This window comes from Thermobia domestica, chromosome 10 (genome assembly GCF_964235325.1).
Source record: "Thermobia domestica chromosome 10, izTheDome1.hap1.1, whole genome shotgun sequence".
Classification (NCBI taxonomy): Eukaryota; Metazoa; Arthropoda; class Insecta; order Zygentoma; family Lepismatidae; genus Thermobia; species Thermobia domestica.
The window spans coordinates 21,833,539-21,856,674 of record NC_137463.1 but is presented as its reverse complement, the minus strand read 5'-3'; the positions used below and the strand labels follow the sequence as shown (position 1 = coordinate 21,856,674).

Below are 23,136 nucleotides of genomic sequence, written 5' to 3'. Positions count from 1 at the left end.
TTCGCCAACGCTAAAAACACGCTATTTATATGCAGAGATGGAGTGGGTCGGTGGGTCAGTGGGTTAAATGGGTCAAGTATTTTGAGTGGGTCGTGGGTCAACAGCATGTGACCCACTGTGACCGACCAACCACCGTGACCCACTGCGACCCACAACCCACCATGACCCACCACCCACAGTGACTCACTGCGACCCACCACCCACAGTGACCCACTGCGACCCACCGACTCAGTTATGATATACCGACCCACTCTGCTTACTGCATTGTAGACAGTATCTTCTGAAGACTGGTAAATTTGTCTTTGTTTTACTTTCAAGACCTTCATTTTCCTTCCTTTTCCATTTATTTCTGTCTACTTACCTGAGGCGAGTTTATCTAACCAAGTGAAAAAGGAACTTCAGGCACTTTTGGATATTGATATTTGTAATTGTAATAATAGCAATAGGGCTTATACTACTATTTGGCTTTGGAGACCTGTGAGTTTTTAAGAGGAGCTAACTACTGAAAAAAAAAACATATTTTTGAATCACTGTAATATATAAATTATTATATGAAAAATCGAATGTAACTATGTGTGCCTAATCATCACGGTCAAATTGCAAAGTCAAATGAAATTACTTTTGGTATATAGTTAGGCGTTAATCCAAACTGGGATGTTATATTGCTTTCATTATAATGTATAATATCCTAAGGAGGTAGTGTGGATCCGAATTTTTGCGAAAAAAAAATAATATCTCGCACGCCGTTAAACTTACGGAGCTGAAATTCAGTGTATTAACTCTTTATTGAAAATAAACAGAATGTGTCCTAGCATTTTTTTAAATTGTTTAGGGGGGGGGGGCACTTTCTATATATGGAAAATTGGTAGTGAGTTGGTTTGTAAAAATGATCGAAAACGATCGATGTTATTTAAGAAAAAAATCAGAAACAAAAAATACAGTGCTTGGCTTCATATATCCATTGCTTTCTACTATAATAATTGCTGAAGCTTATGTTTATTATATGGAGCGCTTACAGCACAGGGCAATCAGCCCATAAAGTTGTGAGAAAAATAGACATAAAATTTGTACTGTAAGCTTAATTATACGGAAATTTTAAGTTTGGATTTTACGCATAATTGTATGGAAAATTTTACTTTTTTTCCTTTTACGTTGGTATACTTACCTTCATTTGGAACTTTCAAATTTCATCCTTTTTCCACTGAAAAGTATCGATAATTCAACAAGGAAATAATTATACTATGATAATTTAATTGAAATTCACCGTAATTTGGCACATTGCAAACATCAACGTGGTAATTGAAGGGGAAGAAGGAGGGAAATTCCCATTCACCTGTGAACACTTTCCAGAAACCTCGTTTCCTTTCGCTTTCTAGACGGGGGAGGGAAATTGGTAATGGCATCAAACCTTCATGTGTAATTGCAAAGATTAAATTTATAAACAAATAAGAAATCATCAGTTTATCAGGCTTTAATTGATAATTTATTCACAAGATGGCGTGGTAGATGAAGTTTCTGTTCTCCATGAGTCGACATTGCCAACTGACATGGTCGATAGGAAAAGATTTGTATGATGATAGAGAGATGATACTTCTTGCTGAGTATTTCAAACGATAAGGAGTTGCAGAAATCGGGTAGAAGTATTATCAATTTCCACGACAGAGTGCGAACGGGGATTTTCCCTTATGAATTTACAGATGACTGATATTAGAAATTGATTAAGTGCTCAAACATTGTCTAACTTGTTGTTCATCAATGTTAATGACCCACCGCTAGACAAGCTCAAAGTAGACGAGCTAGTTATTTCTTGTCTGAAGGATGGACATCATTCCGCTGCGGATGATTTACCGAGAAAAAGTTACCAACAGGAAATAAATCCGATTTCAGATTTGTTTTAAGATGGAAAATTACGAGTTATGGAAAATATATACTTGTACTACTAATGGCTTATTTGTGTTATTCAACTTTGTACCTAATTTTTAGTAAGTCTCTTCTTTGCTTTAAGGTAAACTACTTTGAATAAATATTCATAATAATTGCAATTATGCATATTTGTAACTTAAATTTAAAGTGGTGTTTTAGTGATTACACAAATTACAATTATGAGCATACTTTATGGAGATGCTCTCACATAGGGTACCCGAGCACCTTTATACACTATGAAAAACTGATTTTTCAAGTCTTTTGTGAGAAAAATACTGTGAACTGAGAAACCATAGCCTTTTCCATATTGTACAGGGGTATTTTCCTGCTAATAGAAGTTTCTTTTGGAATGCGTTCAGAAATTAACACTTGCAAGAATACTCTCTTAGTACAAGTATATCTTAGGCACACCCTAATTTCCCCCCACCTCGGACTGTTTCAATATCCTCACCGACAAACACTTTACCATATTATATCGTAAAAGTCAGATCCACCGTTATTGTAACAGAGTAGTGCTTGAGCGATTGACTAGAAATTCAAACTCCGATTGGTGACAATTTCACAGTCTTGTTTTATTACAAGTGTAAACTCTTTAGTCAGTACAGAAGAGGCCGTGGATCGTATTCAGAGTTGATGACGATGGATTTTGGTGAGTCAGAGTAGGTCACAGTTCATGGTGGGTGGTGGTCACGGTGGGTGGTGGGTCAGTGGGTCGTGGGTCAGTGGGTCGTGGGTCAATTTTTCATTGACCCACGCCAACTCTGTTTATATGCATTGAGGCAAGAACACAATCACACATGCATACAAAAGAAAGCAATAATCCAATATGACACATCAAAATATAAAATAGATGAACTGCTTTGAAGACCTATCATTTTAAAAACAAAAAGTAGGGAAAAGATAACAAAAATGTTGCTGTTGTCAACCTAGAAATTGTTTCTGCATAAGAAGTAAAACGTTTTTAGGTGGAGAGCTATTCGTCAATTACTGTGTATAAAAATGGATTTATTAAAAGTATTTAGCGTATTTAGCATCCACTCTTCAGTGATGGTATGTTTTGGTCATTGAAAAACAAGAGATGGTATGCCTTCATCACTGAAAAACCAGAGGCGGTATGGCCTACCATCGCATACCGTCTCACTTCGACCACTGATATCGACCATAATTTCTTCTTGAAAGATGTTGAGCCCATTGCCATTTCAATACTTTTTTTTTTTCATGATAATATCCGTACTTCTATCGCTGCTTAATCCATATGGTACTTTTCTTATCTTTGTGGGTGATTTCTAGCAAACATCTTTCCATTCTTTGTCTTGTAGGCTGGATACCGTGAATATCTAATCGGGAGCAAGATGGCTCAATAGTAGAGTGCTTACCTCTAATGCGTGGGGACCCTAGTTCGATTTCTGGCCAAATAAATTTGTGGTGGACAACATCGTGTCGGTGGGTTTTCTCGCAGTACTCCCGTTTCCTCCCACTTTAACCATCGTCTTCTTAGTCTAACAGGCATAATCGTGAGACGTTAAACTAAAAGATTTAACTTCATTGAATATCTAATTTTGTTAGTGTCCACGTCCCTAACCCATACGCCAAAACAGGCAGCATACGTTCATTGAGAATTTTACGCTTTAGATCTATTGGTTTTTGATTTCCAACATTGTAATCATTTGGGCTCGGAATTTGAAGACCTAAAAATTGCCAAATGAGGACCTATAAAAAGACCTAAAATATATTAAAAAAGGACCTAAAAACTGGAAAAAAAAGACGTAAAAATAAGACTCAGCTTAATCAGAATTACATATTTAATGAATATAATACTCAAGAAATATAAACTTCTGGTATGTTAACGGTCTGTCCTTCTTCCACAAACTGAAGTACAAACTAAAATAATAAAACTTGCCCACCCTCACCTTCCCCGCCCCTTGCTGGAGGATATTGTTACGCCTACTTATCGGACTTGTGATTGTTGCAGATCTGGTCTTATCAGTCCAGTCGTTGAAGAATGTATTATCTTTTGAATTTTCTTTACTAAAGAATGGTGATTCGAGTTAATGACCAGTAAATTTATTGTCGAAAGACGAAGTGCAAAAAAAGACGTTAAGACTATGAAAAGCTTTTAAAAAAAGACCAATAAACAAAACAAAAAAACGCCGAAAAATGCAAAAAAGGACAAATAAAACCCACCATTTTCTGGCCTACAATGACCCAAAATAAACATATTATGTTAAGCCTCGTCTTCGGACATTGGTAAAAAAAAAAAAAAAAAAAAAAAAAAAAAAGATTTTATCTCAACTTCCGGGCCCTAGTAACCATTTATTTAGCCATGTAATGGATATGTGTTATAAATTAAATTCCACTTATAGGAGTTTTTCTTGTTCTTGCAAGTTTATGTAATAAAAGGCACTGATCGGTTGTTTGATAGTTGTTGGCACTTTCTATTTTTTTCTTTTTTTTTTAATCGTGTAACCCTGCGCGTGTAAAGCGTGAAACGAGAGTTCCCAAATAGCGTGGGACCAAAGTCAATAAAGTTTGTGGTATGTTGTAGACTTCTCTTAGTTTTTATGAGTCCAAAACAATAGATGAGAAATGGTAAGCACTATGGGCACTTCTGTAAAAAAAAAAAAAAAAAAAAAAAAAAAAAAAAAAAAAAAAGCAAGTCGAAGTTTACTCTTTTGCTAGTTGATATGGAGTGCCCTCAGACGAGTTTTGGCCCACAGGTTGCGCCTATGAGAATATTCCGTGGCACAATGGGAGAGAGTTTCAGTTGGGGTAATAAAAGTAAATGTTGGTGGGTTAAGCCAAATTTAGAGGACGAATGGTAAATTTGGGGGTTGCATCCAAGCCCCTGAGGGGAATGGAGAGCCCCTGCTAGTACATATTAAACTTTCATACGTATTTTTAACGATTTGTATTTCATATTTGTGTACATTTTTATATGTTAATATTCCATAAAATGCTGTCTATAGCTATGACAGCTAATTTTATGTCAGCATTCAGTATTTGGAAAAGAATTTCTTGTTTAAATTTCATTTACAGAATGACTATTCGTACAACAAAATCCTGGGGCTATCTCATTGACAATGTATCATTTGATGGTGAGATAGGAATGTTACAACGACATGAAATAGACCTTGGTGGTACTTCAGCTATGATTTGGAGAAGCAGGCTAAAAGCAGCAGATTACACAGTGCCCACGTGGAAATTCAGGTAAACAATTTGATTCAACCCAACATATATTCTGCACATATTATTATTATTAGTAGTAGTAGTAGTAGTAGTAGTAGTAGTAGTAGTAGTAGTAGTAGTAGTAGTAGTAGTAGTAGTAGTAGTAGTAGTATAGGTAAAGGTGGTGTTATGAGCCGCCTCAATAGTTTTTCATACAGCGCTCTCAGCCTGGTGGTATTGACTTGAACTGTTAGTTTAGTAATGCCTTTTCCCACTAGAGAGCGCTCTTATTCAGTTGTGCTTTGTAGATCGCGAATGAACGCATTGTTTTTGTTTCCTCGATCTGAAAATCTCTTAAAAGGTAAGTGTTTCGCTTTTAATTATAGTGCTTAATCATGACAATATATTACAATGGATAAAGCATGTTCAAAAAATTATTTTTGTGTAGATACTATGAAAGTTGAAAGATTGATTATGAATATTCCAGTTTTATTACAGCGAGGGTTGTAATATGATCCCCCAGTTCTTGGTATGTGGGCCTCCAAAACTTTGGCGTCTGAAGAAAGAAAGAAAAAAGAAGAGAAGAGTCTCAGCTGAAGGGAAAGGAAACTGAAAGATAAACATTAAAAAAAAATTAAAAACATTGATCAACAGTCTAATAATTAAGCTCATAGAATGCGAGCAGTAAAACCGAACCTTCTTGAAAATTCAGATAAGGAATAATGTGAATCGATTCCGGGGAATATGTCTTACTGTTAGAAATACTGGAGTGAAAGTCCCGGTAATAAACCAGTTTGCTTGTTCTGGGACAGAATATTAAACAGATAATGTCTTCTGCAACTCTCTTGGCCTAAGGCTTCCCCAAGATTTATAAAGAAGAGATTAAGTTCAATGTTGGAGTGTAGGAGGAACTATCTGAAACCGTTAGAAGAAGAATTAAGGAAAGTAGCAGAAGAAATATGGCTGGGCTAAGAGACGCAAAGTAAAGAATACAGAAATGAAAAGAATAATAGATCGAATAGGGAATAGGAGAGAGAATATATTTATGTTTAGTGTTGATGTTAAGGCAATATTTCCCAGTATTAAGAGGGACTACATGGTGAAGGTAACAGAAAAAGAAATAAAACGGAGGAAAATAAGAGATGGGAAGAAAGATAAAATAGTGAAAGCGTTGTGGCCAATAATTATTGTACAATAGGGAAAAACTGATTAAAGAAGGATTAAGTAAAAATTCAAGATTAAGTCAAGTGTTGTCAGAACTAGTGATGAACAGATAGGAGCAGAAAGTGATAGAAGAAGATGAAAAGAACCTAATGATGTTTTGCAGGTACGTGGATGACTGTTTGGAACTATGGAAAGGAACAACAATGCAATAAGAAAACTTCGGAAGGAGGATTGAAAATGAAGAGAAAGGGATAAAGTTGGAAACGGAAATGGAAAAGAACACTGTTATAAACTTCCTGTACTTGACAATAGAGAGAAAAGATGATTGATTTACTACAAGATGCTATGGGAAAGAATGCATAGCAGGGATTTACTGTTATGGAAGGAGTGATGTAGATAATAGCACGGAAGAAACTTCGTAAAGAATATGGAGAGAAGAATAGAGGAAATAGATTGTGATGAAGAGAAGGAAGGAGGATATAGAGAAGATTCAAAGCCTACTGGAGAGGAAAGGTTACAACAAAGAGAAATTAAGGGAAAACAGAATAGGAGAGAAAAGAAGGAAGGGAAGAAGAAGAGAGGTAAAGAAACGGCACGGAATAGAGAGCATTGGAGAGTAGACGGAAGCAGGCCGGTAGCCAGCCCAAAAATGTAGGGGGGGGGCTATCCAACCATATTATAGTTCGTTTGCAATCCTACCGTGAAAATTTTAGGGGAGCAGCAAAAATTTAAGGGGGTGGCCCCTAGACTCCCTGGATACGGGCCTGGACGGAAGTACTGAAGAGCTAATTAAGAAGAGGTGGAGTAAAGATGTATAAAAAAGGACGGAAAATTCTGAATTTGGTTAAAAAGACGGGGAGTAGAAGGAAGACATATATAAAGAAGCTGAAGGTGTAGTGTATAAAATTAGAAGTAAGGATTGTGATATGAAATACATTGGGGAAATAGAGAAGAAACTTAAGGAAAGAATGAAAAAAAAACAGGAATGATATGAGGTTTAAGAAAGAGAATAATGCTATTTATAAACACGTTAAAAGATACAGGTCGTGAGATGGATTGGGAAAGTGTGTAAGGACTGGAAAGAGAAAAAAGGACGATAATAAGGAAATGGAAGGAAGCACAGTGGATGAAGAAACAAAGAAGTGCAAAATTAATGAAGTAAACAAGTGGAATTTTGATACATGAGCTATGAGATAAAATTTTGGAACAAATCGAAGGAAGAAAGCAGAACTAGATTTATTTCTATGTAAATTATTTCTATATACAGAATTTTAATGGTATCAACGTTCCATAGCTCATAGAACATTTTATTTTCCTTCGTACATGCAGTTAAAATTTTTAGAAATAAACTTTTGCTAGACGGAATTCTTGGAAGTGGAGCTAAGAGCTTCAAACGAGTATACATATAACGGAGAGAACAGCTATGGATCTCAACTGAACATACATAGAGTCTATAGTCGTTGCGAGAGTCCCTTATAAGGAATGGAAGAAAACGAAGTCAATGTTTTAACTTCGTTGGTTATATCATCGCTAATTGTAAGTTGCATTACTTGCTGTTCATCGCAGTTTGTAGAAGGCACAAAAAGGAATTTCCCGATGTTCATTTCGTTAATTAGTGAATAGCTATAATTGAATACTACTTATATTGTGATGCACAGCGATAAGAGTTGAATCTCCCATAGTGTTGTCTTTTTCTTCTGTTTGGGAAAATCGAAGAGCGATTCCTTGTCCTGAGAAAAGAATTTAAACTCTGTTATAACAACATTTATATATATGTCTGTATTTTCATTAATTTCGATCGTGTCTGAAGAAGGATATGCTAGATATCCGAAACAGTTACAAATTATAATTTAAAATAAAGTAAAGTTTTAAGCTTTGGTCAGTGTCTCTTTTGTTAAAGCACTTCGTGTAAAAACAAAAATGATTAGCCACATTTATCTTTTTCACACTGAAATTACAAATGTTGTGGCTAACTGTCATTTGAAGTATGTCTCTTTCTAGTATCTTTTAGTAACATATTTGTGAAAATTACTTATTACAATGTGAAGAGATTTACCGAGATTTACACTTATTGGCTATAGAAAATTACTTATGTTATACTCATAATTTGTCAGAGAAAGATTTTGAAAAAAAAAAAAAGTCACCATTGTGTGAAAGGTGCACTTTGTATGGACATTAAATGCATAAGGGATACAGGCCCTCTATTGGTGATTTTGGACATAATTCGTATTTAAGATCTCCATCTGAAGCTCCTATCAGTGTTTAAACGATTACTGTTCATATAATGTAAATAAATCTTATAGGGTTTTAAACAAAACTTATCTATGTATTAAATGGACCGTTCAAACTGTATGCCTTTCTCTCACAACTTTGGAAATTGGCTGTGAATCCTTTGGGCATTGAACACCCATATACCCTCTGAGAAAATGTATCTATTTATTTCCTCAAGTGAAGTTCAGTACATACTGTTTAAACTATTTCGAAGTTCGTACTTTTTGTATAGATAGTATATTAATAATTTTGTACGCATGCTTTTCTACCAGTATGAATAATACTTACAATCCTTAATGTAATGCTTCATACTACTACGTTAAGAATATAATAGATATTTTTTATTGATTGAATGTATCAAATTTATAACTAACTGTTTATATAATTAAAATAATACATACAAAGGTTTTATATATATATATATATATATATATATATATATATATATATATATATATATATATATATATATATATATATATATATATATATATATATATCTGTGACAAGAATGATTTCTGATATGGTAATCTATAGTGAAGTAGATCCATAATGTCTTTCTCTGTTGGGACGAAACCACTACTGCAGAACTCCATGAAATGCACCATAACTTTGACCGTAAACATCCAGAAATGTCCAAGTTGTCATGTCACATGACAATGCATGCGCGATATTTGCTCAAAGAACGTCACAGATTCTCCATAAGTTGTAGAATGAAATCCCGTCTCATTCACTGTATTCTCCTAACGCTTCGCTCAGCAACTACCATCTCTTTCGACATCTCGAGCACTTTTTGGGAGGGAAGACATTCCCGGATGATTGGACGGTGCTATGTGTTATTGAGGACTTCTTCACATCTAAACTCGAAATTTCTTTTGCCACAGAATCCAATCGTTGGCTGAGGAATGTCAAATATACATGGTTTCAGACGGCAACTATTTTGGTTAATAACGTAATGTCGTTTTTTATTTTATTTTTTTTATTTTTATTTATTTTTGTCTTTTAAAATTACGCACTTGGGACAGACATTTCATTCTTACCAACCTAATAAGTACCATAGCCGTAGAAACTGATTGTGTAAACGTATGAAAGAATGGTTAAAAACCAGTTTGAAGAATTTGATTCAGACTTCTCTATTTAGGTAATTGTAAACATTTACTTGTTTGTTTAAACCTTTTTCTGTTGTTTCTTCTGAGGTTAAAAATTTTCTTGATAACATTTCCTTCCAAACTTTTCTCTTCTTAGGCCGTGCTTTATATTTCGACATCCAGACGTATCAACAATGCGTAATGTGTTTATTAGTCCATTCGAACCATCTGTGTGGATCACAATATTGGTGCTTCTCATTTTGACAATATCTACACTACGTCTCACCACGTGGTTTGACCACAAACGACAGACGGAATATGTACCCAACTTAGTAGAATGTTCGTGGAGTGGCGCCATAGTGTTGGTTACAGGAGCGGTATGTCAACAGGGTGAGTACTTATCGAGACCCAGTCACACTTACATTATTCGTTTTACGCCTATGAACTCTGCAAAGAAAAACGGTTAGATTTAGATTAGATTAGTCATTTATTAATCGTTCTGTGGACCATGTTCCATGTACATTTGTACAAAATGGTATAGAATTCGTCAGTACATAAATTCGGTACCATACTTACAAGGAAGGGTCACTCAGTGACTCCGCTGAGATCCGAACGAGACAATTGTGTTTCCATTTGATATGTTATAACTAGGTGATTCCCAAGTTATACGTGCCACCGAGCGGAATATCGTGAGTTATAACATATTTTGTAATGTAAGAACTACAAAAAAATTTACCTGGCATAATAGTTTGAACCGAGTCATTTCTTCGAAAACGGTTGAGTAAGTGGAAAACTCGGCCAACACGTATCCCATCATTTTCAAAGACAAACATTTTTGGGGTAAAAACTTTGTCCCAAGGCCCCCGCAGGGTCCCAGACGGGGTCCAACTCAAAATTTTCAAATGGCAAGGGGGGTTAAGTGGCACATCATTTGAAAGCTGTTGTAAAATGAAAAAAATTGCAGCAAGTCTCGACTCTCTACAACAACCCTGTGCAAAAAGGCGATGTGTCAAAGTGTACACGAAAACTTAATTGAAAAGTCCATGGTCACCCCTATAAATCGGAAACGGTAAAACAAATGTGAAAACAGGAAAGGATGTGTGGCATTATTTTCAAAGTACAACGATTAAAGTGAAAACGTCTTGTCCCAGGGTCCCCACATGGTCCCAGGTGGGGTCCAACTAAAAAGTTTCAAATGGCAAGAGAGGTAGGACATCGTTTGAAAGCTGTTGTTAAGTAAAAGAAGACGGAGAGCATCTCGACTTTCTACGACAACCCTGTCCAAAATTGCGGTGGGTCAAAATGTAAACAAAAGCTTAATTGAAAATCTATTGCCACCTTGAATCCAAGAGGGCCGCTTCAAACCTATATCGAAAGGATAAGCGTACCAAACTGCTGAAGCTACGAAAACAAATTTGGCATTAATGTTGATTAGTAAGTGACTAAAATATGCAAAATGTTCAAAAACGCAACATCCTGAGTTCAAAATGCCGCACTATGTATCGAACGCATATCCAGCTCACACCACTGGTGTTGGAGAAGCGAACGTTTATGGTTAATAGTAGATATCCACAAAATATCTGTAATCCAATGTGGCTGCCAGCGTGAAAAATGAGTTTGTATATAAATATGTTATTTCTTGGAATACTGTGACAAAACCAACAAAGTTTGACACAGCTCGATGTACTGAAATGACTTACACATGTTTGATACTACTCGCCAATCTTGCAAATGATTTTTTTTTTTTTTTTTTTTGGTATATTTGGTATTGCTTGAAGTATTGCGATCAAACCAACGAATGACATACAAATGTAACTATCACGAATACGTTACAATAGAGCCCCCGACCTACTGGTGCACCAAGTTCTTTCTGTATGAACTACGTATGACAAAATTAGAAAAATACCCGAAGGTATTCAACTTTTGTTTAGCAGCATGAGTAGAAAATCAGAGTTGTGTGTTCATCGCATATTCGTTATATTCAAGTAAATAATGTCCAGAGAACCGTGAGGAACGTGCATTAAGAACAAAATATATATGTGTTGTTACCGAATGAAATAATAGTTGAAGTGAATCGAAATTCAATTGTTCTTTAGTCTTCCTATTATTTATAAATATATAATAGAGAAAAATAGAGATTTAGATTTCTACTATGAATAACATAGGTTTGAAGCGGCCCTCTTGGATTCAAGGTGGCAATAGATTTTCAATTAAGCTTTTGTTTACATTTTGACCCACCGCAATTTTGGACAGGGTTGTCGTAGAAAGTCGAGATGCGCTCCGTCTTCTTTCACTTAACAACAGCTTTCAAACGATGTCCTACCTCTCTTGCCATTTGAAACTTTTTATTGGACCCCACCTGGGACCATGTGGGGACCCTGGGACAAGACGTTTTCACTTTAATCGTTGTACTTTGAAAATAATGCCACACATCCTTTCCTGTTTTCACATTTGTCTTACCGTTTCCAATTTATAGGGGTGACCATGGACTTTTCAATTAAGTTTTCGTTTACACTTTGACACATCGCCATTTTGCACAGGGTTGTTGTAGAGAGTCGAGACTTGCTGCATTTTTTTCATTTTACAACAGCTTTCAAATGATGTGCCACTTAACCCCCCTTGCCATTTGAAAATTTTGAGTTGGACCCCGTCTGGGACCCTGTGGGGGACCCTGGGACAAAGTTTTTACCCCAAAAATGTTTGTCGTTGAAAATGATTAGATACGTATTGTCCGAGTTTTCCATTTACCCAACTGTTTCCGAACAAATGACTCGGTTCAAACTATTCTGCCAGCTTTGTAGCTTTTATATTACAAAATATGTTGTAACTCACGATATTCCGCCCGGTGGCACGTATAACTTTGGGATTCGTCTAATTATAACATATCAAATGCAAACACAATTGTCTCGTTCGGATCTCAGCGGAGCCACTGCGTGACCCTTCCTTGTTAGAACAAATACAGTGCTCTTGTATTCAACTTGTGAAAATAGATATAGGCAAAACCAATTCCACAATCTATATAACAATTATATATATATATATATATATATATATATATATATATATATATATATATATATATATATATATATATATATATATATATATATTTGATTACTATTTTAATTACTGTATATTTGTATTTACCATCTGTTATATACAATTGGAATTTAATTATTTTTGGAAGTTTCAAAATGTTCTGCTAAGATATTCATTTACACTATAAAATGTGTTTTTTAATAGCAGTTTGCGCACTGAGTTGACAAAGAAACTCTTTTCATGATTTTTTTTATATATACAAGTATTTTGTTATACAATTTTACACCCGTATGGATATGTGATTTTCCGTATGCAGATGTTCTATGATACACAGTAGATAAGTTATATCTTTTCTACGCGTAAGGTAGTTGTGAGTATCACCATCTCTTTTAATATTATCCAAATGATCCCAAGTAATTTTGAGAAGTTCAAATATGTACAAAGAAGGAACTATCGTCATATTCAATGATTCAAATAGTTTCCTACAGCTGGTGCCTTTCTGTGATTTCGTAATGATTGTAATGACACATTTTTGTTGTTTGAATATACTCTGAAGCTTCAGCGAAGATCTCCGGAAGCAATTCCATATTTAATATGAGAATAGAATATGGCATAGTATGGAGACAGAATTGATTGTAGATTCAGTTTTGGGGCTAGAGTTCGTATTATGTACATAGCCTGTGCTAATTTTTGCTTTGTTTCTCTACGGGTTCTTGCCATGAAAAATTATCATCTGAATACATACCTAAAATTTTTACAGTATTAGTAAATGTACATATTTCATTATTTATGGATGCCTGCCGTAGTCGATGTGATGTTCTGTGAGATAAGTGGTAGAAAACACACTTTGTTTTATCTACATTTAGATTTAATTTACTTGCAGAAGACCAATACATAAGTTGGTATGTTGTACGATCAATGGCTTCTTGCAACCTATCTCTGTCTTTTTCAGTTACAATTACTGCTGTATCATCAGCAAAAAGGAGTATATTACCTTTATCCATATTTAAGGATAAATCGTTAGGATACAGAGGAAAGTACAGGTCCTAGAACTGACCCTTATGGAACACCTTTTCTATTTATTTGTTCATTTGAGTTTATTTTGCTCATAGTTTTAGTTGTTTCGTCCATATGAAGAATTTCCACGATTTGTTTACGATTGTACAAGTATGATTTGAACCACTCCATCTTATGTAAATATGTAAAATATGTAAAAGCGATGAATGAATCTTTAAAAAGTTATTTTTTGAACGTTATTGTATTTACAGGTTCTTCAAGAGATTTAAGAGAAGTCCCTGGGCGCATTGTGTTTTGGGTAGTATTTGTGTTTGGCGTCTTCCTGTATACCTTCTACTCGGCAAGTATTGTACGTCTTCTGCTTCTGCCTCCCGCGAAGACTATCAAAACCTTACGAGATCTTATAGACAGCACACTAGAAGTGGGCATTGAGGATATAGGTTACAATCGAGATTATTTTGTGGTAAGAACTTCACATCTTATTCTGTTTTGAGAGAAGAGTCGCAAATTTCCTATGAACGCGAGAGTTAAGTTTGAGGAGTAAGTTATGTCAACCAGTAATATTTCGACAATCGAAAACTGTACTGAAAATATGTTATATACAACTAAAAGAGTATCCGTAATAAATATTTACTTGCTAGGAATCATCAAAGGAAACCCAAGCAACTATGTGACATACACATGTATTAATGCAAATGTTACAAAAACACTTCTCATGATGATAAACCCTCAAGATACGTCACGGTAACTCGGTAATGTTTTACCATATGCAAATGTAAACTGCGGAAGGAAGCCTGACACCAGTATTTTATCATCTGGTCAATAGATTGCTCTGTGTGTTGTGCTGGATGAGCACAGCGTTGGGAAAATAGTTGCGAATCAGCCGTGGTGTAAAATAAAAGTGAAACAGTGATCATACATCAAAGTGACCGTTCTCTGGGAGAGAAACATCAAGTGAGTATCACCAAGAATTGGTAGAAGTGTTAGAGAATAATGCTCTGTCATATCTAACCGTCACAATCTGGTAGCAACTTTTCAGTGAGAACACCAAGCAACCAGCGACACGGAACGGTCAGGCAAGCCTCTGAGTGTATGGACTGATGCGTTACGTGCCGTATTGGAACATTTGTTGGAGAACGAGAAACGATGGACACTGCGTAATGTTGGGGACGTAACCTGGGATTGAGAGGCACACCATTCATAAAATTTTGATGCAAGATTTGAACCTATGTAAAGTTGCATCGAAATGGGTTCCGTGTGCTTTCTCGGAGGTTCAAAACTAGGCAGGATATGAGAATGAAGGCAAACAATTTCTTTTCAAAGCCATCGCCATAGATGAATTCTGGGCCAAGACGTATTAACTTGAGTTGAAATTGCAGTCCACAGAGTGGAAACATCCAGGATCACCACATAGACAGAAGTTTCAACAGAATCCCTCGCTCACACTATTGATGGTGATGGTGTCATATGACACAAGGGGAATACTTGTATGTCACTTCGTTCCTCGTGACACCACAGTCACATTAGCGTATTACAAAGACTTCTTGCAGCGACATCTACGATGTGTTGTTAGGGAGATGTGTCTAGATCTACTGCACAATGCAATTATATACAAATGCAAATCTACCGGCAGCTTGAGTACGGTAACTACTACACAGATAGAGATGGGAGAACTGGGACATCCAGTGTATTCATCGAATTGGCCACTGTGTTATTTTGACTTTATCTGCAAGGTGATGAAACAACTAAATGGTGGACGATATTGGGCCCGCCTCGATATTGAAAATGCTGTACGCTGTAACGTGTCTCGATGGACGCCGTTCTGGGCCGCTGGATATTAGATCCAGGACAACTATATAAAGTATTTAAGGGGTTAGAGTTGTTAGACCTATTTTCTCTATCATAAGAAATTAACTGGTGTATTATCAAATCTATGGCTAAAGATTATGAATCTGTATAAACTTAACATTAAATTCAAATATATTAATAATACACTTACGAACTGCACTAGAAATATACCGTTTCATAGGTAATTCAATATCAGGTTATTTTAAACGGAAAATCAGTATATTATCTTTTCTTATTTTATTTAGAAAACACAAATAAAAAAATGAACTATCAAAATTGTATCGAAAAATACAGATTAAATATTGATACAATTGAAGAAAATATTAACAGTTATGAAATATATATAAGTACATTCTCCGTTCATACAAGCCAACACGTTTTCAAGTATGTCAATAGGATATATTAACTGACTCTACTTGATTAATACTATAATACATTAAATCGTGGATAACTAATAGATTTTAAATTCCTCCTTAAATTCAATAAGTATTTAGAATAATTAAATATATCTCACAATGTGATAAATTGAATAAATTACTTGTATTTAAATTGAAAAAGTATAACACTCACCATTAGACAATTTCACTATTTTGCCTTGTTAAATACCAGCCTGGAGGAGTATTTCACAATATTGCCTCTGAATTCCATCAAATAATCACACAATTCGACACCAATTACAGATTTATATAAATTATAATATTATATAACACTTGATTAACTTCATGAGAACTTTAACACTTTTAGACAACTCGAATAGTAAATCACTTGAAACTTTTGATGAATTACCGTATTCCGATTAAATTTAAATATATGTAATAGAACCAGTATAATTTCGATGTGCCCAGTTTTACATTTCGTTCCGAATGGCCGCTTAGGTAACCCGCAGCTCATTCGAAACTCAATAGTTCTATAGTTTTCCTCTAGAGGCGCTGCATATGCCGAGTGTTCGGAAGTTTAACATAACCTCTAGGATAACATTATTTCTCTTTCTTTTTTTTTTATATATAACCAAAATAAAGTGTGATAAAAGTTATCACACGCAACAAATATCGCCCTCCCGGCATATAAAAAGTTGAGGCAACTTTTTATTTAATTAATTTAACCATATTAAGATATTCCATTTCGACCTTAATTATGAATAGATAGCATAAGTTATTATTAGTAGGTTAAACTTATAACTTACTTTTACACTACACTACTAACTACTAATTCTAACTAACCTATCACACTCACTAAAATTCATTACATACAAAATAAAAATTTAAACGAAACTTAAGAAAAAAAATTCCCCCGAAAAAATTCTAACACACCACTAACAATCTATCAACCACTCTAAGTTAGTTAAAATTAAATAGCTATTACTAATGTTGTCTATCTATTCATAAATTTACATTATATACTCTTTAGATGTTCTTAAAATACTCATTTATACCTTATATTTTAATATGAATATCAGGAGGTAACAATATTCTATTAATCTTACATATATTTAATTTAAAAAAATTTTATTATCCATTGTACTCATCTGGCATAGCACCATTATTTTCCATCCATCATAGGAACAATCTTTAGAACTATTTTTCGAATAACCTTTGAAATAATATTTGGAATAATCTTTGGTACCATCTTTGGAATAATCTTTGGAAGCTTCCATATATCTGTTATTCTCGGTTTCCATTAAAATCTCCTTGTAGGACATTGGACAATGACAATTCGTACAAACAATTCTCAATACATAGACATAAGGACATCCAGATCTGGAATACTGATAAAAACATGCATTAGAAAAAACATTAAAAACTTTTTTTTTAAATAAATAATTTTATCTAACATTACATTTATCTAAATAGCTGACTAGATGGAATTTATTGAATAAGTGCTTATAAACTGACTAGATTTTTTTTTTTTTTTTTTTTGCTTTATGCTGACTAGATTATTACCTATTTCCAATTAAGCCAATATTTACGATGCATTATTTCTAGGCTCTCTGTATTTTTTAGTTAAACTAACGTGGCTTTTACGTATGTCCCTAGGATTATTAACGTTTACAACTCTAATAGTATTTCTACCTAAGAAACTCTCGATCTGATAGGGCCCAAGCCATTTTGCACATAATGATTTAGTTCTCTTTTCTTTCAATGAAGACAAAACCTGTGACTTAATTAATACTTTATCGCCAATCCTATAGTCTGTTTCTACTCGTCTTAGATCATACAATTTCTTTTTACGTTTCCAGGCTTTATCTAGATTTTCTAATGCTCTATTCCACAAGTTTGGATCCTTTTGAGTTAAATTCATAGTACTTATTTTCCACTTAACATCTAGAGGATTGCAAACGTTATAATTGAAAACTAGGTCCATGGGACTATCTTTAGTTTCTTCGTGAACCGCATTATTAACGGAAAATTCTATTTCCCATAGTCCTTTGTCCCACGAACTCTGTTTATTACCAAAATATATTTTTAAGGAATTTTTAATTGTAGCCACGTATCTTTCACTGGGATTAGATGCCGCGTGATATGGTGAGATACTAATATCTTTAATCCCGTTAGCATATATAAAATCTTTAAACTTCGCTGAGGTGAAGATTGAGTGATTGTCATGACATATACTGAATATAAAATCATTTCTACACATCAATTTGTACAATTTGTTTATTACACTTTGTGTAGATAAGACCTTTATCGGTTCTAAGAATACTCTTTTTGAAAAAGAGTCTACTACAATTAGACAGTATCGTCCCGACTTACTCTCTACCAAAGGACCTAGCAAGTCTACAGCCCAGAGTCCGTTAACAATGTTTTCATACTGTGATATTAATTTACCTGATTGTTTTCTGTTATGACTTTTATTTAATTGACAATCTACACAAGTAGATACGTATTCTCTTATGTCTTCTAGGATACCTCTCCAAGTAAATCTAGCACAGATCTTAGCTATTGTCTTATTAATGCTAGCATGAGAACCTGGTAAAATTTGTGTATGAAAGAATTCAATAATGCTGGGAACTAACTCCTTCGGTAAACAAACCTTATAGGGATTCCTAATTGCTTTTGTCTTTTTACAAAGAATTCCTTGAATTATTTTATAACCTTCAACCTCTTTCCTAGCTCTTATATCTTTTATAATATTAGCTAACTCTGGATCTTTGAGTTGATGTTCTTTTATGGAAATATTAGCATAAGGCATGTTCCAGATGTTTATTAAGCAATAATTATTAACCTGTTCCACATGTGATGGTTCGGTTTCCATTTCTTCAAAATTGTTATGATCATATAATCTAGATATGAAATCGGCTGAAATATTCATATTCGAGGCTATAGATTTTACTTTAAAGTTAAAAGCAAAGAGTCTATACAATAGCGATCCATATCGCTTGACCCTCCTCATATTTCTCATAGCATATACTAAACCAGAATGATCCATCCTAAGTTCGAAAGGATTATGTAAGTAGGTACTGAAACGTTCCATGGTTTCGATTGCAGCTAACATTTCCAATATAAATAGGTTTGTTAAAGTCGTGTTTCTTTAAACGCCGACTGTAAAATGCAACGGGAACTAAGTTATTATTCTCATCGTACTGTTGGAGGACCCCGCCTAAACTCTTTAGAGAGCTGTCAGTATTGACTATAAATTTCTTACTTAAATCTGGAAGTTTCAACATAACATGGTTGACAAATAACTCTTTTACATCGTCGAGAGCTTTCTGCTGTTCCGCTCCCCAGACAAATTCTGCTGAAGCCCCACGTAAACGTTCAATTGGTTCCATGACTTCATGGAATTGCGGTACAAATTTAGCATAATATTGTAAGAAACAACACAAAGATATTAAACCCTTTTTAGTTTTTGGTGCAGGTAGTTTTCTTATGACCTCTAATCTTGAAGGATCCATATACATTTTCCCATTTTCTATAATATAACCTAAGTAAGAAATCTTATTGGAAAAGAAAGTACATTTCTTAGTTGACAAAGTTAAACCTTTTTCTTCAAGTAATCCTAACACTTTTTCCAATAGTGTCTTATGGGAATCGACATCTAGACTTTAAAATATGAGGTCATCCATGTACCATTGAACCCCTTCGTCCTTCAATGGATATAACAAGTCAGTCAAGATTTTAGACAAAACATGGCTACCTGCAGCCAAACCAAAAGGTAAGACCTTATATTCATACAATCCCCTATGCGTAAGAAAGGCAGTAAGGTGTCTACTTTCTTTTGTTAAAGGAATTGTTAAATAAGCCTTTAAAATATCCAGATGACTAAATACTTTTCCATCTGATAATTCTGCCAATATATCTTCAATCCTAGGAGTGAACTGTGTGTTCAAATACAAATGACGATTAAGATCCGAATAATTAACAATTAACCTCTTGGATCCGTCATTATTGTTCACTAGGAAGCATGGAAAAGCATAGTCGCTATTGCTGGGCTGAATTAAATCTGCTTCTAACATTTCATCTAATATTTTATCCATTTCTCTTTGCGAACTCCGAGATAATGGATAAGCTTTCTTACGTATAGGAGTGTAGTCGTTAAGCTGTATTTTATACTCAAAATCTTTTATTTTTCCAACCTGCGATGCAAAAACCTTAGGATATTTATTATAAATCTCATCAACGTACCCTTGTAAGTCTGGGTTTGCCTCAAGTACATCTGGATCCACCCTCAACGGACAAGCCATTTGCTCCATATGGGTATTAGAACTGCTTTCAATAGGATTAACTGCACTGGCAACACTGCAAATCCCATGAACTGGACCACTGAGATACCCCTCTCTCTCCGATACCATTATCTGACTGGTTGACTGTCCATCAGTGTCCGACTCACGCAAGAATAGCTTGGATGTGTTTCCGGCCGCTTCACTGCAAAATAAATCACCCGGACGAGTTTCTGTTTTCAAATTAGGGGGGAGGGTGTTTAAAGTAAAGTTTAATTGTACATAAGCACCTTCCAAAGGGAGAAACAACTTATTGTTCACTAAGTCGATGTTCGCTTTTAGAGTTTTAAGTTCATTTATCCCAACTATGAACACTGGTTCTAAGTCACTCACTAAGAAAAACTTCATTCTGTAAACACGGTATCTGAACGTAATTGGAATGATCACACACTGATCTAACGTCAACTTTTGTTTTTCAACCCCAACTCCTACGAATTTTTCATTAATTATCTTAATTGGGTATTTTAACTGTTTATTCCAATTAATAAACCTTTGTTTGTTTATTAGTGACTCCGTAGAACATGTGTCCAAACCACCTCTTATGTTTTGTCCCAACACAAAAGCATCCACCAATGCTGCAGTCAAAGTTCCACAAGAATTGGCATTTTGATTTTTTATTTTATTTTTATTATCACTATATTTAGTTTCATAATACGAAAATCTTCTGTCTCCTATCTCTCCTTGTTGAGAATCACGACAAAATCTATTTTCATTTCTTTTAAATATGTGTTTTTTACTTTTATAGCTGTTCCCTCCATAACCGCCACTGAAACCAAAGTCTCCGCGCTGTTGGTCACGCGTATTACTATCTTTCACTTTCGCATTAACTGGTATTGCTTTTGGGACCACTTCGTGTTGTTCTAATTGTACTCCCTTACGTCCATGACTTCTACCTCCCCCATGGGATCGAATCCCGGACCCCTTCATTAGAGTCAACACTTTATCATTACCTTCACTTTTTTGTTTCTCGGACCACCCCAACCTTGACGGATCACCTGCAAAACGTCTTTCATTATTATTTAAATTAATGGGTAAATGTTTATTGGAGGCACTAACACCACTATGAATGCTCCGGATTTGATCTTCCGACCCCGACATCTGAGTAGTTCCCTCTAACCGGTCACTAAGATCTGCAAAGCGTCCGTCCGAGTTTAAGTTCATATTCATTTTCACCAACTGCTTATTCACTAGATATTGTTTGTGAGCCCTACAGTTAGCAACACGATGCTTTCCGCCACAAAAATAGCACTCAATTTTCTTTTTCCGAGTTTCACTAGTATCGGAGTTTCTCACCAGTGCATTATACGATTCTAAGTTCCGCTGATGTTTCTCATACTCAATAATGTCTCCCATTAGTCCCTCCATTGATACTGGGTATCGGTACTTATAAATATCAAACCTAATTTGCGGCTGCATCCCATCCATTATTAAACTAATTAATTCACTAGAGTTATTCCCATTCACAGTAAAATAACATATTTCATATGCATCGCATATATTGTTTACAAAATCTAGTAAATTTTCTCTAGGCTTCTGTATTACTCTTACATACCGATTTAAGAGTTCTCGCTTTCCTAAAGGTGTAACTAATTTTGTAAACAAATAATTAGAAATAAACCTCCAGTCATGTGACATTTCATACAAAGCAATCAACTCCTGATTCAACCTCCCTTCCGCTTTACTTAGCGCAGCAACTAAAACTGACTCGACTGGAAAAATTTTTAATTTCATAATTTTATGTACTGCTAATAGAAATTGAAATAAATTAAGATCATTTGTTCCATCAGTACTGGGTATTGATTGAATTTTCTCATTAAATAAGTTACCTGTAATACTACTATTTAATTTATCAGTCCTAATATGGAAAGGCATAAAACTGTTTATTAAGGGATCTTTCCCAGTATTTAAATTGGTAGCTTCATATGAATTATCAACTACAAAAGGATTCTTACTTTCATTTTCTTCGTATTTCTTGCAATCATCTGTAACCACCAGGTCAATAAACGGATTGGTAACAAGACTTCCTCCACTATCACTTTCTACAGACAAAAGCTTTTGTGAGCTATCACGTGACATACCTATTGCAGCTAGCTTGCTTGTTATCACTAGCGTTCGAACATAATTCACGTGTCTCGCTGATTTCATGTACTGACGAGGAATGCCTTGACCTTGACTCACTTTCAGTTTCTAAATATTAAAGATCCAATCGCACCCTAGCATTGGGAGGAATGACTACCCCTGCATTTCCATTTTCAAATCCATTTAATACCAACTGCGACTGATTTCTTTCCCCCATATTTTCCAAGAAAATTACAAGGCTAAAGAAAATTATTATTCTTAAACCAAAGTAATGTCTGTATGAACTACCTTTCTTTAGGATAAGCGATAGACTCCTTACATTCATTGACCTTAAATTTTAGATTTGCTATTTCCTTAATAAATATATACAGGGTGTTCACTAAAGTTTTACAAAAATGACACAACCTACTAATATTCTTTCCACCTAATTCAGCATTTGAACAGTTGAACATACCAACCCCTCTATTTTTACCTCCTAATTTCTTCCTATAAAAGAATTTGGCATTCGGAACGAAATGTTTGTAACGTGTCTCGATGGACGCCGTTCTGGGCCGCTGGATATTAGATCCAGGACAACTATATAAAGTATTTAAGGGGTTAGAGTTGTTAGACCTATTTTCTCTATCATAAGAAATTAACTGGTGTATTATCAAATCTATGGCTAAAGATTATGAATCTGTATAAACTTAACATTAAATTCAAATATATTAATAATACACTTACGAACTGCACTAGAAATATACCGTTTCATAGGTAATTCAATATCAGGTTATTTTAAACGGAAAATCAGTATATTATCTTTTCTTATTTTATTTAGAAAACACA

General features: G+C 34.7%; 1 protein-coding gene across 1 annotated transcript in view; it reads left to right on the top strand.

Moving 5' to 3' along the window:
• Positions 1 to 23,136, top strand: part of LOC145662362 (ionotropic receptor 75a-like) — a 42,840-nt gene that overhangs the window by 5,643 nt on the left and 14,061 nt on the right. Inside the window, exons 3-5 of the mRNA XM_081727875.1 lie at positions 4,960 to 5,130; positions 9,769 to 10,001; positions 13,919 to 14,130. Coding sequence (XP_081584001.1) covers positions 4,960 to 5,130; positions 9,769 to 10,001; positions 13,919 to 14,130 — 616 coding nt within the window. The remainder of the gene's footprint in view (positions 1 to 4,959; positions 5,131 to 9,768; positions 10,002 to 13,918; positions 14,131 to 23,136) is intronic.